General features: G+C 32.9%; 1 protein-coding gene across 2 annotated transcripts; it reads right to left on the bottom strand.

Moving 5' to 3' along the window:
- Window positions 1-11115: 11115 nt before the first annotated feature.
- Window positions 11116-17411, bottom strand: LOC133298874 (telomere repeat-binding protein 5-like). 2 transcript variants are annotated; one of them, XM_061498255.1, is made up of 12 exons: window positions 17307-17411; window positions 16574-16657; window positions 15716-15813; window positions 15164-15441; window positions 14690-15066; window positions 14326-14499; window positions 14160-14222; window positions 13981-14060; window positions 13149-13387; window positions 12693-13007; window positions 12537-12600; window positions 11116-11627 (listed from the first exon to the last, which is right to left on the bottom strand). In XM_061498255.1, exons 3-12 carry the CDS (start codon window positions 15794-15796, stop codon window positions 11478-11480), a joined length of 1821 nt encoding a protein of 606 aa, XP_061354239.1. In that variant the 5' UTR covers window positions 15797-15813; window positions 16574-16657; window positions 17307-17411; the 3' UTR covers window positions 11116-11477. The 2 variants fall into 2 exon arrangements, with proteins under 2 accessions (XP_061354239.1, XP_061354240.1); XM_061498256.1 differs by lacking the exon at window positions 17307-17411 and adding an exon at window positions 16836-16927.
- Window positions 17412-17479: the final 68 nt, after the last annotated feature.

Raw genomic sequence — 17479 nt, 5'->3', positions numbered from 1 at the left:
TGTTAAAACCAGTTATGAACCATTCCACGCACATCCCTATCTGTGGTGGACAAGAAAGGGTGATACATATGCAGAGACTTCAATACTCAAGTCAATGCATGAACAAATATAGAGTGTAAACGGTAAGATATACAAATACTTGAGAGCATCATGGATGAGGGTGAAGGCCTTACGTATATAAAAGGTTGTTGCCCTAGGCTTGAGGATGTCCTATGGAATCTTAAGGTTTCTCCTTTAGTGAATGAGAAGAGTGGAGAAGGAGCCTAATTGGATCTAGATCAAATTAATATCTCCTAAACAAGTTGGTAAGCCATTGCAACAGTTCATGCCATCACATTGAATATAATAAGTAGTTATTTCTTTTCCTAAAATTATTTTTGTCTTATTATGATTTAAGATTTAAAGCTTAACGAGTTACTGTGAAGCTCAGCTCAAAATATAGCTTATGGTCCATAAATTGTAGCTTAGTATTTTAGTTAATGGGATTTGTATTTGTCATTTAATATGACACAACAAAGTTTCTTATACACATAATATTTTGTGGAGCCCACATTTTTTGAAGAAAAAAGAAAAGAAAAAAATTATGGCACGTAAAACGAATCTCTATAACATTACACAATCATTTTTTCTACAACATAACTCTTATAAAACCCTTAATTAATAGCATATTTTCTTGGTTTAGTGTCTCTTATATTATAAGAATTAATTTTTATCTCCTATACGAGCAAAATTAGTGTGCTCCGGACCAACAAAAGTTTGGTAGGACTGAGGTAAGAGAAAGAGAGAAAAGATTGAGAAGAGAGGAGAGAGAAGGAAGAAAAAAAATTTAATCCAGGTGTCAAATTTTTAGTGGAAGGACCATGGTGGCCTGGACCATATTAAAAATTTCTCTCCTATACATATATCAAAATATGTGAGATCCTGTTATTAAAAAAAAAAAAAAAAAATATGTGAGATCCATATATTATTTTCTCTTTCTTCTTCTTACATAGACCCTATACATTTTTATGTATATATAAAAGATAAATTTATCTTCTATAATATGAGAAACATTAAACACATTTTCTTAATATACATTTGTAATTATAACTTAGCACAAGTTAGTATTTAACTGATGAATATTATACTTGTGTCACACCTCATGGGATCCACAAGGATAAAACAATTATGATTCATACTCTCACTCATCATTAAAATATATTTTCCACATATATATTCTCTTCTTTCATTAAAGAAGCACCTTTTGTATATTCATTCCGTCGTTCATGTGCATTACTTCAGTGAAATATCACCTCCTAAGAACCTTCGCTTTGGCCAAGTCACTTTGACTCATCTTTGAATTTAGATTCATATATCTGATTTATAAAAAAAAAAAAAAAAAACATTATTACATTAATATACCTTATCCCATCTAAAAAACAGACCTATTTCTACCACACCAACTCTTGAAAATTAATGCATTTATATTGTATGGGTTTGTATTTTCTTATATAGTAGGAGGCATCTTCTCTTATGTTGCAGATTCAAAGGCATTGTGGGTCCCACCACAATAAATAAAAAAGAAAAAAAAGAAAAGAAAAAAAAGACACATTTTAATGTATCTATAAGAAAAATATTGTCTCTCCTAATGTGGGAGAGACATATTTCCCAGATTAATTTTGATGTATATGCTACAATTCTATCAAAATGACCGGAACACTTGTCCTTTTTTAACTATAAAATCGTCAGCTTTTCTAGTAAGACTATCTGAAGACCTAAATCATTGTGTTTTTCGATCCAACTAGGTGGACGAAATTTATCACTTTTTTTTTATATGTTAAAAAAAGCCTAATTAAAGATGGAATCTATCTCTGACATTATCACATGAAAGCTTGTTGGTCTAATTTCTAATTTATTTATTTATTCGGTTATAATATAATATTTTTCCTTCTTAGTTATTTATTGTTTTGTTCCCACTAGTTCCGAATATTTTGGTTGAGTTTAAAAACTATACATATATGATATATGCGTTGAATAAGGAAATGCCTTTAATTTATTAATTAATCTGATTGCATAAATTTTTAGCGATTCTGGTTTACCTTAATTCTGGGGATTTGGTGGTTGTGAAGTGGACCACAGAAACAAACAAAAGCAATAGTTGACATGTGCTGAGAGACGCGCACTCGGTTTAAGTATAAAAAAAGTTATAATGCACTATACAATAATTTTGAGCAAGAAAAAGAATTACACTAATAATCATTGATTTAAATGATAATGATATGGTTGCTGTTGGATAAGTTTTTTAAAACACTTTTATAATAATTTTAAAAAAAATTATTTTTAAAAGCTAATGTTTTTAATTTGGGTTCACTTTTTCTGCAGTTATTAGAGATAAGTTATGTACAGTAAGCCCAATACGATGTCATTTTGGGACAAAAATTATGATATTTTTATAATTTTAATTTATTTCAGGGTTATTATAGTCTTTATAATTATAGTTTTTTAAGATTTTAATACCAAAACGACGTCGTTTTAGAAACAAATGCAGATAACTTATTGAAAAAAATATTTCTGTAATTACTGCAGATAAGTTATCTGTTTTCAAAACGACGTCGTTTTAGGGATTGAAAATATTTTAAAATTATAATTATAAAGACTATTATAACCCTGAAATAAATTAAAATTACAAAAACACTATTATTTCTGCCTAAAACGACATCGTATTAGGTTTACTGCAGATAAAGCGAACCCTAACTTATTTGCAATAAATGCATAAATATTTTTCTGTTTTAATTTTTAAGAAAAACAATAAAACTGATTTTTTATTTATTCAATTATCATAATTTTTTAAGACATAATTCTTAATTAAAAAAATCTTTTTTATAATAAAAAATTTCAACAAACGGGTCCTAAATTATTTATATGTTTCTTATGTAAATTTAAATATACATTCTAAAGTAGAGGGAGATGATTGACTATTCCGAGATTAAAATATATTATGTTTTAATAATGTCATATAATGATATTTACTAATGAACTATGAATAAAATCATTTATAAGAGTCCAAGTCTATTAATCAATAAAAGTCTATTAATTGACTCAAATATTTTTGGACATAAGTCTGACTCTGTTGGTGGCATTGAGAAAGGGACAATAACTGATTGTGATTGTGGCTAATGTAATGGTCGGTGTTTGATGTGACAACAAAAGAATAAACACTTTGCATAAAGTATCTCATGTAATGGAATTTAAGATATTAATTTAATCGAACCAAATTTCGTCTTCAATAATTATATTTTTTAATTAGTTTAAAATTAAATATATTTTTAATCAATTTAAGAATCAAATAATTTTTTAAAACCGGTTTGATTTAGAGAATATAACCACTTCAGTTAAGAAAAAAATAATCAAATTGTTAACCCCGTATTCATTCTTGGACAAGTAAACAAAATTAAAAGAGTTGAATCTAATCGTATCATAAATAATTATATTTTTCAAAACAATTTAAAAACTGATTTTTTTCAAAGTTATTCAGTTCAAAAAATCCAATTGCTACATCTATTAAATTCGATTTCGCTTAAAACAATTTGAACCGAACCATATTCGTTGATACACGTACCGATAGAAACGTGGAAATATTCGTCAATCGTGATTCTAAGAATAAGTCTTAAACGGAATATTTTTTTTAGATCTTATACGAAATTCGAAATTTCAATATAACGGTATTTAGCATAGCTGTAAAATCCGGTCCGACTCGGTTCGGAATCCGGCGAACCGGTCATTAGATGGGTTTGGGTCAAACATTGGATCGGTCATGCATCGACCCAGTCAAACTTAATCAAAATCCGGACAAAATCGGCCAAACCCAGAGATTCGGTGACCGAGTGATCCGATCGAGTCATGCATTTAAAAAAAAAAATCAAAAAGCTAAAATTGTTTCATTTTGTCAAAAAAATATAGAACTCATTTTAAAAACTTTTTGTAATTTTATTTGCTAGTATACTCTTCTACATACTACAATAACCTCAAATTTCAGCTTCTAATACTAAAGCAATTTGCGGAATAATAAATTAAGAGAATATGACATGTCATTTTTAATGTAGTTGAATTTGAAAAATATGAGTTCAATGTTATGTTATTGAAAGGTATGTTTATGGAAATTCTGAGTTGCAATTTAAATTGAAATAGTAATAGCATGCATTTTATTTATTTATGCTTATTGTTTTTGAGTTTATTTAATGAACCTTGTTTAATTCATTTTAGATATGAAGAATATAATTAAATTTATATGTTCATATTTATATATATTTTTACATATCTATTATATATCCATATCAATCAATCTAACTAGTGATCCAGTAATTCAGTATCCAATCGAATTGATGCGGGTCAAATTTAATAGCAGTGGTGTTTAGGAATGCCACCTTTTGTCATGACTTTGACGGCTGTTGCTACTTGCCGAGGATGATGGCTCCAAAGTTGTTTTCTTTTCTTTCTTTCTTCTTTTTTTTTTTCCTTTCTTTTTTGTTTTTTACATGAAAAAAGTATCTAATGGCATGGGAAAATGTAAGAAAGTCACCGATCCCTAGTGTGTTTGGTACAAATTTTATTTTGAGTTTGATGGTAAAGTACGGGTAGACATTAGTGTATACCACACTTGGTACAAGTTATTGAAAAAAAAAAATACCAGGCACCTTGCATGGATAGGAGACTAATTTATGTTGATTTTTGGCACAATAACAAAAAATACTCTCTGTTAAACCCGACTAGCAATGTGGGTGGAGAAAATCTTTGTACACAGTCTTACCTTTGCATAATTGTAAAGAGACTGTTTCCTAGATTCGAACACATGCCCGTTTGGTACGCGAGATTCATGGGGATTCCCGGGAAACTGAATTTTTCTAAATTTTTAATTTTCAGATATTATCGTAAACTGAATGTAAAAATCATATTTCTAAAAATTGAGATTCCCGGACAAAAAAAAAAATTCTCATGTACCAAATGCTCATGAATGACCAATTTTACACCCTTAGCGTGGTATTTTGGAAATGGACGGGGAAGTGAAAAAATGGTGTAATGAAAAATGTTTCACAATAACACTCTTGCAAATTTTTCCGGTAATATTTCGGTCAATCAAACATCTTTTTTTAAACTTTTCTATCAAACTTACTTTCTTACCATTTTCCTAGTAATTGTATTTTTCTGGTAAAAAAAAATTTCACCCCTACCAAACGTCTCCTAAAAGAATAAAAGACCTTATAGATTGACATGAGTCGGATCTAGTTCCTAAACTAAATAAATAAATAAATAATTATATATAGGGAAAAATGTTTCTGCAGTTACTGCAGATAAGTTATCTGCATTTATTCCCAAAAACGACGTCGTTTTGGTATTGAAATCTTAAAAAATTACAAATATAAAGACTATTATAACCCTGAAATAAATCAAAATTACAAAAGCACCATGATTTCCGCCCTAAAAGGACGTCGTATTGGGCTTACTGCAGATAAATTATCTGCAGTAACTGCAGAAAAAACGAACCCTTATATATATATATATATATATATATATATATATATATATATATAGAGATTGGTCTCTATTATCACAAGTTCGATTCTCATTGTATTAATAAAAATATTATATTATGGTACTTTTTTAGCACAGTTACATTAAGCCTGATGCATCGTCTATCTTCCAAGCTCAATAAATTTTTGTACGAGGAGATATGATAGAGAAATATAAAACTATTAATATAAATCACCTAACAACCTAAGTTTTTGAATTAAAATTATTCTTTACAAGTTTAAATTAATTGACTAAGTTTGACTTAGGTTGAATTTAATTTGTCAAAAATATTTAATTAACTCAAACACAACCTAATTGTGTTAATTTGGACTAAATCACTGGGTAAATTTTTTGGGATACCGGTAGCTCTAATCCCATCTAAACTTTTTACTTATATATATAAAAAAAAAATTGGACTAGGCTGAGTTAATGTTAACTTGGGAGAGTTATTTGTTAGTCTAACTCAGTTTTATACGAGTTGTAATTCTTTTTATTTAAGATTTTTGTAGAATACATTACATAAACTTTTAATTAAAATCTTTCTTAAAACATTAATTTTAAATTTGTAAAATGCTAGTATTTTAATTTATATTTCGATTGGGTAAAAGCATCCAGGATTAAAATTTGTTAGCCCAATTTATACCTTCAGTTATTTTTGTCAACTTATTATTCACTTTGTCACGTGTAGGTGAGACCAAATGATCGATGCATTACGGAGAGGAGGATGTGTCAGAGAAGCTCAATATGTGTTTGATATGATGGCTACAACAGGTTAGAAGCCCGATGTTGTTACTTCTGGAAGAGGTGCCAAAACCGGTGACCTGCACACCACATTTTTAAAAGTGAATTGAAAAATTCAGTCCATTCCGTTTCACAGCAAGAATCTGTTTTATTAAAAAAAAAACTCGGCCCAACGGACTGGGTAGGTTGTAAAACTTAGTCGCCCTGCCCTGTTTACTAGGTAAGGCAAGTTGACCCACCGGGTCGAGCTTGTTTTGTCAGTCCTACATAATATTTATTCTACATATTCATTTTTAATATTGTTAGATCAAAATATTAATTAATCTTAATCATTTTTTTTTTTGATATTCTGATCTAATAATATTGAAAATGAATAAATAAAGTATACATAAAAAAATATAAACATGATATCTTATCCAGTAGAGATGTTAAGGGGGTATAGCGCTTAAAGTTCATACTTACAACTTTACGATCAATGGATTTTGCAAGTAGGTTGAGTGATGCCAAGACGCTCTTTAAGAAAATAAATCGCCGAAAGTAGTTATTTCCTGATACTCTAACTTATATTATTATTATTATTATTATTATTATTATTATTATGAGGGTTATATTTATAAATGTTAGGTCCTGATTGACCATATTACTATACCGTATGGTATGCGCTCAGAGATAATGTATATCAACTGTATACTAAGCTTATAGCCGAGGTCCCAATCACTGTGCACAAGTAACAGGCTTAAAGCCAAGGGGGTAAGTGTGTGCACAATGTGGGCAGTATTAGTAAATAGGTTCCAAGTGTTTACCTGGGGTCCTTAGGCTCTTATTTATAGGATTACCTTCCTAGGCTTGGGCCTTTTGAGCACCCTCAACTGCAGTAGGATTTAACTCCCTTTATGTTGAGATATGATCCCTATCTTGTGCCTCTTGACTGTTTAATGTTGTTGAGATATTCATGAATCTATCTCTTAGTAGATTCTTAGGTGAGTAGTTGGGATATGATATTCATATCCGTAACAATAAACTTTTTATTTACAAATTCTTACAAACTATACATTATGTTCTCACGGGAGAACACTAGGTTACGCTATGTTTTTCTGGGAGTACATAATATAATTTGCAAAAATTTGTAAAAAATATTTGTAAACGGATCATTTCTTTATTATTATTATTATTATTATTATTATTATTATAAGGGTGTCAATCCTCTCAAGTGTAAATTTTACATAATATGATCATATATAAATTTTGTTGGAAATCGACAATAACACGAAATCGGCAAAACAGAAAAGAGAAAAGAGAAGAGAGATTGACACAGTGATTTATCCTGGTTCATCCAATATAGACTACATACAGCTTGTCTGTACTATATTTAGCTCACCACCACTCGTTACAAGTCACTCGATTTTCAAGAAAAATATAAATAGAATTAGAAAATCCTAATAGCAGCTATTCATGAGTCCTACTAAAAAAATTACAATAAATCAGAGACCCACAACAATATCTAGCCTCTACGGGCTTGGGGGCTGGGGGCGCTAGCTATATGAGCATGACCCCAGTTGACTTTCTGATGACCCTGACAACAAGAGTCCTCATCAGCATGCGAAATATGAGACATACTCAACATATTTTGTGTCTATCTAACTCTTTAGAATCATTAAATAGGTGAGACTCAATATACATTCGTGATATTTCTATGAAGAAAGAGATAAAATAGGTGAGACTCAATCAACATTTGTGAAATGTTTATGACAAAAGAGATAGTCACAAAATTTTCTGATGACCAAATCAAATCATTATATATGAGATAATCCATTTCCTTATTCACAAGGCAATTGAGTTATGAAATGTGATTATTGGCTAACGAATGCGTTGAAATGTGAGCACATATACTGTTATAATCATTGGCTTGTGCAAATGTGGAAGGAAAACTAAAGACTGCAAATCTTCTTATTAAAGGTTGTCGATTAAATGTCATAATATATAAGAGCTTCGTAAAGAGGGTTTGTTTAATGAAGCAAGGGCCTCGCCTTCAAAAATGGATGAAATGAAAACAACTAAAAAAACAAACAAAATATGAACCAACTAATTCATCAATGCAGGAATCATATGAGAACCGTGGTCCTCACATCATGACAGCAAAACATCCTTGGATCACACAAAATAGCCACTGATGAAATTTTCATAATGGAACGAGCAACTAGCATAGACATCAAGAAAGAAACACCACGCTAATGCATCCAATCTCAAAGGAGAGAAAAGCATCAACATAAGGAAGAAACAGTTGAAATCAAGATCAAAAGAGACTTACAGGGTTTCTAATTAGGACCGGAGACGTAGACGACAAGCCTAGGAAGAAGAGACAACAAGCAGAGATGAGACGAAAAGCGCCGGCCGACGACGAAGAAGAGAAGGAGTGGCTAGCAGCGTCCAGCGTGAACGAGATAAGATAGGGTTCTAAACTTTTTAATTTTTATTAAATATTTTTACCCTTTTTTTTTTAAATTGTAATTTTATTTCTTTTTTACAAAAAATGCCAAAACGTGTCCACATACATTGACCGCGTGTCGGATTCGGTCAAAATCGCGTGTCCCCCTAGTCAACGTGTCTCAAAAAGTTGACCGCGTGTCGAACACGCATTTTTTCCCCAAAAAAACCGTCTGTGTGCTTCAAAGGCTAAGTCTATATAAGACTAAGACTCCTACTTAAAACTAAAAACACCAAAGCATTTGTCAGCCATCCATTCTTTTTCCTTTGATCCAACGGTCCACATCTCCTCAGTTCTCACTAATCTGCCCACGTGACTTTTGCCTGCAACATAAAGCCCAAATAGTAAGCAAAAATTACAAAAGTTGTCATTCAATTAGCCATATACCACCATGGGCTTTTTCTTTGTAATTTGGCCCACTTCTTTTGCATAATGACACTTTAAAAAACCCATTTACAATAGGAAACAATACTAGGTATGCTTTCCTGGTATTTGAGTGATAACCTGATAGTTGTCAGCAGTTTAGGTCGTTAAGGACAATGGATAATAGTTAGAGTGGAAGACTACTGACAATGGATAATAGTTAGAGTGGGAGACTACTATGTGGAATATTTTACCAATTGATATGATGAAAGCTTAAGTAGGTTTAGATCTTTCAACTCAGCCAATTGTTCACGTGCTCTTAATTCCTGCAATGGAGTGATAACAACAGAAAGTGGATTTATCTAAATCTTCTCTTTTTTTACTTTTACCTTCATGGGCTGATTTCCCTACCTTTAAGGCCTTTCACCTGTTTTATTAATTTTTTCACAGCTCAATAGGAAGTAAAATATAGGTTTTTAAACAATTTAATTTTACACCTAACAATTATGCTCCTCATTTTACAGGATTACAAAATGTGCCTGCCATGAGTTCTTACATAATTGGAACAAAAGAATTATTCTCTGTACAATTTTACTAACAAATTGATTTTAAACAGCAAGATTGTTGCTCTATGACCTGGTTAGTCACAAGTATTAATTGTGGAAAAGTTATATTTGCTCAAGGAAAATGTTGCCATCTGCAGATCATCTTCAAATACAGTTTCATGCACAAAGCTGACCTATTATGTAATTCAATGCTTTAAAGCATCTTGGAAACTAATTTGCCTGTCAGATTTGGTATGTAGTTTCATGTTTGCTTCTCAGGAGCTGCTACTTATCCAATTCCAAGAGTAGACTAACATAATGCCTATTTAACATTTGTATTTATTTTTTTTCATTGGTTTATTTTTCAGAGATTGTGAGATGAAGTTTATGTTGTCTGCAAAGAATTAATGGATTTGGAAATTTATTGGTTTGAAGTGGTGGGTTCAAGGGAAAAATATTTGTTCATTTAAAGTACATAATATTATGTCATTTTAATTGAAATTATTATGTTTTATGATAAGACGATTACATAATGAGAGATCATGATGGGAAAGAGTAGGAGGTTATTAATAAAAAGAGTAAATAATTTTTTTGGTCCTCAGCAAATTTCACTATGCCCGCTTTAATCCCTAGCAAATAAAAAGGCCCGTCGTGGCCCCTAAGAAATTCAAAATGAACCTATTTTAGTCCTTTTAGGGACTAATATGGGTCTTTTTAAAATTTGTGAAGGACCATGATTTCGACTAAATAGGTCCATTTTGAATTTCTTAGGGACCACGATGAGCCTTTTTATTTGCTAGGGACAAAAACGGGTATCGTGAAATTTGCTGAGGACCAAAAAAGATATTTACTCTAATAAAAAAAATTAATTTAAATATTAAATAAAATAATACTATTTTACTTAAAATGAAAACGGTATTATGTCCTTTAAAAGTACACAATTTTCCAATTTACAAAATCACTGCATGTTCTTTCGTTGTCCACACCTTGTTCCATTATTACTTGCAAAATGCCAAGGCCAAAAAAAGGAAGTTGCATGTTAAACCACTTTGTAAGCCGTGTCAGTTATTATTGATATCATTTTGTATACTTTACAAATTTAACCAGCTTAATGTTACTGCCAATGAACTATATAACTGACGGGTAATAGAAGCATCATGTCACAGGATAAATGTTGTATCATGTCACTGACACAATATTTGTGGGGCCCACTGATATAAATTTTTTTTTGAAAAAAAAATAACTTAATAAAAAAATATGTATGTTGCAGGAATAAAAATGAGATTCCTGTAACATGACTACCGCAAAGCCCCTGACTGTATGGGGACAAAGAACAAAAATAAAATAAAATATAGAGAACATCTTTATCAGTGCAGCAACTATGCTTGAGAAACTATCTCATCTATTTGCATGGAAAGATATTCATTTGCATCTATTCACAGGTCATCCCTTATTATTGTTTGTAACTTACGAAGATAACCAAGTTCCTAAGAACAAATTCATAAGGGGTCAACTTCTATACATATATGATTATTCTAGTCTGCTTTTGATAGCATACCAACAAACGACCACAGGGAATGGTAAGAGTGACACCATACTCCCTTTCGATCAAAAAATCATGTACAAATCACCAAACCATTAATAGGCTTAGACAACCTAAATTATGGTTCACATGTATTTAACACGTACTTAACTAACAACTTTTTGCATAACGACACTTCACTTCATTCTGAAAGCTGTTTTTTTTTTTGCAGCAATGTACTTGTTCTTGTGCGTTCTTCAATATTGAAAAAGGCTCAAAGTGGTTTAAGTTGATGCTTACATTGTTGTTGAGACCAGTAGGCATGAGCAGCTAAGACCCTGTCCAGAAGCTCCTGAGGAACAGGTTCTCCTCTCCTTTGCTGAGGGGAGATTCTTGCTGTGTGCACCAATGTCTTCCACTTATCCTGCAGCATTCCCATAGTTAACAGAATGAAAATACTGCATACTTCTCAACTATATTCAATTTTATCTCTCCTTTCTATATACGTCAGAGGAGGGAGGGACAACAACCATCCTACAACTTCAATTAGTTTTATAACATAGAATAATAATAAAAATCTGCAAGAAATAATTAGCAACTTGAAAAGTACTAGAGAAGATCATTCATCAATGGAAGTACCTATTTGCTCCACTATTTGGAAATGTAAAGAACTGATTCAACCTAAAAGCTTAAGTTGATGGGAGAGGCTACATTAATGGTTTTTATATATCTTTAACACGCCCCCTCACAAGAAAGCCCATTGGACTTGAAAGGTGAATGATGCATCAGGCCCAGCCTACCTGTGCTAAAAAATTCCACACAAAAAAATGGGGGCGGCGAGGATCGAACCCGGGACACCGAGGCTCTGATACCATGTAAAAAACCAATTCAAACCAAAAGCTTAAGCTTTTAGGTGAGAGCTTCTTTAATGATTTATATTATACTCCAACATGCCCCCTCATACGAGAGTTCACTGAACTTGAAGGGTGGACAATGCACAGGTCCACCTACTTGTGCTATGAAATTTCATAAGAGAAAGTGGGGCAGTGAGAATCGAACCCATGACATCGAGACTCTGATACCATGTAAAGAACCGATTCAACCCAAAAATTTAAGCTGGTGGGAGATGCTACATTAATGATTTTTATATATCTCTAACCGGAAGAAAACAACCTATAGCCCTTTTATTAAAGCATTGAGAAGAAAGAAAAGGTAAACAAGTGCTGAGAAGAAAAGTATGATCGATTAGACTATCATACAAATTATGATATTTTAGCTTCTTGTGGGAGATTTCACCCCTTACAATCCACAGTGCATCACATGAATCCCTCACCTTCAAATCCACATAAGTTCGATGCTTTGCATTATCAAAAGCACGTTGTTTGACATCACGCCACCTGAAACCCACAAGTAATACTTAATACTGTACAGTTATTAGCACTACTCAATTAACCAAAGATAAAAAGGAAAAAAATTCCATTAAATAAACCTTCCAGTTCCAAGTTTTTCAACTGCCTGAACCAATGCTTCTACTTCTAGAACAGAAAATGGCCTCCTGATTCGGCGCTGTGCAAAGTCAGGATTCCCAGGTTTGCGCCGGAATGGAACCATGGCTAATGCCTCCATGTTAATGGCAGGAACTGCTACCAAAGTGCGACACTTTGACATGTTATTGTTAGCTGAAGTATCTGCCAGAGATGAGACAACATTAAGATCACCTCCAGCACAACTTTCAATTTTGATCAGAGAACGCTCTTGGGATACATTATATGTTCCATGTTGTAGCATTAAAGATGTTGATTGCCTGTTTATTGAAGATGATCAAATTAGTAACTGCTCAGATACTTACACAATGATTAAAAAAAAAAAGTGATTCCACTGATGAAAAGGCCAAGAAAGATATATATCAAATAAAAACAAGTTAATGCTTGGTTGAATGGTTTACCTGGAAAATTTTTGTCGGGAACCAGTGGTTAGAAAACAAGAGTCTTCATTGTATGAAGATGGAGAAATTTGAGTACGTCTTGGCTCCAACATGAACCCCAATCTATGACGTTTGTCATCTTGAGATATCCCAGTCTGAATCAGAGTTTTGCTGTCATCTCGTACCTTCTTTCCCTGAAGAAGAATGCCTACATGTAGTTCATCTCCTAGTATAGCTGTCACAGCCTCCATTACTGTCCTCTGCAAGAAATATTAATAATAAAACAAAACTACACATTATTGAGCTTGGAGAAAGGTACTGTAAAGAACCAATTCAACCCAAAAGCTTAAACTATTGGGTGAGGCTACATTAATGGTTTTATATATCTCAACACGCCCCTTCACACGAGAGCCCACTGGGCTTGAAGGGTGGACAATACACAGGTCCACCTACCTGTGCGAACAAAGAAATTCCACTTGAAAGAAAGTGGGGGGCGACGAGGATCGAACCTGGGACACAATGCTCTGATACCATGTAAAGAACCAATTCAACCCAAAAGCTTAAGCTATGGGTGAAGTTACATTAATGATTTTATATATCTCAACACTTACTATAGTTATTACACTTTATCCATTCGAAATCTATTTGCCTTTGGTCTGGAGGCAAGAGGACATATTATGGTGGTTTAGTGTTTAAGGCTCAGATTATGCCATAAAATTGTCCATAACATGCTGCTTTAGTTTCATTTATTGTTAGCCTCCATTGCTTCAACTAAAGTAGGCATAAAATTTTGCATAAATCATGTCAATGATGTCATTATTGTGTCTCTCTAAGATAAAGTTTAATCACATACCTTCAGTGAACCAATAGTAGCAGTTTCAGGTATATCAATAAAAAGCTCTGGGACTTTAAAGGATTTTATACTAAGCTTCACTGAAAAGTACAAATGAAAATCATGTCAGAACCTTACATAGCAAGATGTCAAACAAAATATGGATTAAATGTTGTAAATCATTTCACCAACTTTCCTACCGTTACAACCTCTTGACCCAGGATGTACTTGTTGACCTGCTACAGAGGATGATTCTTCAATCGCTGCATGTGATAGTTTAGATCATTCAGCTAAAACTGAATACAAACCTAAAAGGGAACATACATTACAAAGAAAAACAAAGCAGGCAGCCATGCATTGTTTCACCTGCACTGTGGTTTGTGCCATTAACTCTGGTGTCAGAAGAATCAAACATGCCTTGACAGTGAGACCCCCTATCAGATGCAGATGATGAGGTCTGATTGAAGAACTTCCTCTTCTTAAACGGATACATCCTTTGTGAATTTTCAAGCAAAGAATTGTCCCTACTATTGTTCTCATCTATGACAACACAACAATTCATGGAACTGTCAATAGTCATACTCATACAGAATGTGCAAATTTATGAAGTTGATTAACTATTATGAATGCATGCAACAATAGAGATTGCTTGCTTCATAATTAGAAACACAACATACTTGTTGTGAGACTTAAACTAAATTAAAAATCAACTGCTAGTAAAGCTACATACCACTTGTAAAAGTACTTGCATCCTTCAGTTTTAGCATATCTGGTGGTTGGCCAGATATCTTATTCTTGGGGCTCAATTGAGTGCACCTAACAAAGTTATCGTCATCATCTCTATTAACTAATTTACTAGCAGAGGAACCATTGGGTAAAGAATCAAGATTCCTGCGTCCCTCCAATGAAGGTTTTTCCACATAATTTTCTGAAGTGCAATCTTTAGATGCTCTATGTCCTAGTTCTATTAATCCATCAGAGCTCCCTTTAATGTGGATGATTTTCTCACTTACGCATCCCCCTTTTATCCGTTCATCTTCCCTCTCAAGGACATTTTGTCCTTGGCCTTCAAGATGATTGCCAAGAAAAGATGAATCATCCATGACTCTGGTCAAAGTTTCATACAACATAATAATCTGAGTAATGACAAGTTTCCAAAGCCACTAAGTTTATCATTGAACTAAAATAGCCATTCAACAAGTACCTTTGGTTGTCATGTTTCCCTTTCAAACCAGGGACACAGGTAGAGGCAATTTCACTACAAGTTCCACGCTCAAATAGGTTCTCCTTAAATGACCCTACTTCATCCTCTTGTTTGTCTTTTATGTTAATACCAGCAAAAGAATGAGGATCTTTCACAGAATCAGCGTTATCAGGAATGGAACTCTCATTCTCCTGCAAAAAGTTGCCAGCTACACTAGCCAAAATTTCAAAAGCCTGTATCTGATTGCTGTCAGGCTTCTTCCTGATTGCGCCCCTCCCCTAAACCATTTATTGTAATTATCAGGATTTGAAACTCTACACACAATACAATTTAGAAGGAAATAAAAAGGACAAACCCTGAAGCACAAGCCTCCATGACTTGTAAAGGTCATTTGTACGTAGCCTTATCCTTATATTTTTGCAAAGAGGCTATATCCTTACTCGAACCCGTGACCTTCTGGTCACAAGGAGTAATATTACCGTTGCTCCAAGGCTTGCCCTCAATTTAGCAGGAAATGTTGGGGGGGGGGGGGGGGGGGAATCATTTTCTTACCCTAGCTGATCTAGAAGCTCTAGGAATGACAGGCACCTGATAGCCATTAAAACCATAGTTCAACCTCTTCTGCAACACCATATCTCAGACAATCATTCCTATAAGAAAAAAGTCACTAGATAAAATATAACCAGCTTCCTTGAGTTTTGCAAACTTCCAATATCAAATCGTGTCAGCACAATCAAATATCAGTAAATAGTTATTGGGGTTTGATTTTCTCATGTATTGTGACTCAACTAGTGGTGGGTCCCACATTTATTAAAAAAAGAAACCAAAAAAAAAAAATTGTGCACGCAAATCGAAGGGTGACAACATGAGAATTGAATTCTCATGCAATAATGTTTTCCCATAGTTATTACACTAGAATAGACTGATGAATCTCAAGAGGAGTCATTGTACCAAGCTGCATATGCAAAATGTTTTTAGGGGTTTATTTCATTTAGTCAAAAACCAGTTCTAATGCAAAGGATCAGCTTTGCATTTCTGCGAAAGGAAAGCAAAGTAGCCGCTTTCTTACAGTGCCTAATTAGTAAGTATTCTTGATAAAGAAAATTTGATGCAATTGGTAAAATCAAGAAAGAAAAAAAAAAGAATTTTTTTTTTTTTTTTTACAAAGTAACAAGGATAAATGAAATAAAATTAAGAGCAGACAATGAACCATTTAAGTAGAGAGAAAATACCAACATTTACACCAAAATTGAATGAATAATAGCATGGCATTACATTCATGATAATAAATCTTTGGGAATGGGTTGTGTGATTATGACATTAGCAGTTGCTGCAATCTTGAAGCCCCCAGTTGAGATAAGTTTCCGCCATTATAAAGTAATCACAAAAATAAGGTACTGAAACACTTACATGTAAGTGGACATTGGAAGAAAACATTTCACCCCATGTTGAAGACACTCTCATCCGGTTTGAAACTCATGCAGATAACATACCCTTCAACATTTGGAAAATAAATAAAGCCTTGTTAGTTAATTTTCAAAAACAAAAAAAACCCAGAATTGCAACATAATGATTATAATTATCCATGCACAATCATATTAAACCCAATTAAACATAACACCAATAACAAGCAAATAAGACACTGGACAACACCAGGGCAAAAAAATATTACATATCATCAGTTTACTTAAGATATAGGCCAAATGGATCTTCAGACCACTGGTGACCCTTTTAAGGAGACAACACCTGACAAGTTAATAAATTTATTACCACTATGCAATATGAGAGAGAAAGAGAAAGACAGAGAGAGATCAATTTTTTTTTTTTTTTTTTAAAAAAAAAGCAGTAAAAGAAGGAATATAGATAAAATGAAATGAATCAAGCACTAGGAAAGGAACATGAATGAACCCAGAAAAGAATTGGAGAAATAAGATATGCAATGCAAATTCCTAAACTCAAAGAGGAAAAAACAACAACATAAATGATGAAAAATTGCTTCATTAAAGGAATGATGAACAAAAACCATCAAATAGAAAAACCTTTTGTTAGTTTGTATCAATGTTGAACTATTTTGCATCAACCCTTTTTTTTTGTTATGTCTAAAGAATTTATTTTTTCATGAAAGGCAATAAATAATTCTCACCTAGAGAATTGGGCTATGTCTGATCAACAAAAACCCCCTGAAAACCACCAAACACCTTGTGTTCTTAAACCCCTCACAACCCCAACTAACTGTTTTGCAAACGTTTGACCACTCATCCTAGGAAGGGACTAACCGGTAGCATTATGTCAGTATACCGGCTATAGCAGGTTGTC

Source organism: Gastrolobium bilobum, unplaced genomic scaffold (assembly GCF_033153095.1).
Source record: "Gastrolobium bilobum isolate Gb01-03AN ecotype WA unplaced genomic scaffold, APGP_CSIRO_Gbil_v1 utg54096, whole genome shotgun sequence".
Classification (NCBI taxonomy): Eukaryota; Viridiplantae; Streptophyta; class Magnoliopsida; order Fabales; family Fabaceae; genus Gastrolobium; species Gastrolobium bilobum.
Note: the sequence above shows the minus strand (reverse complement) of the source record. Positions and strands in the feature narration are given on the sequence as shown.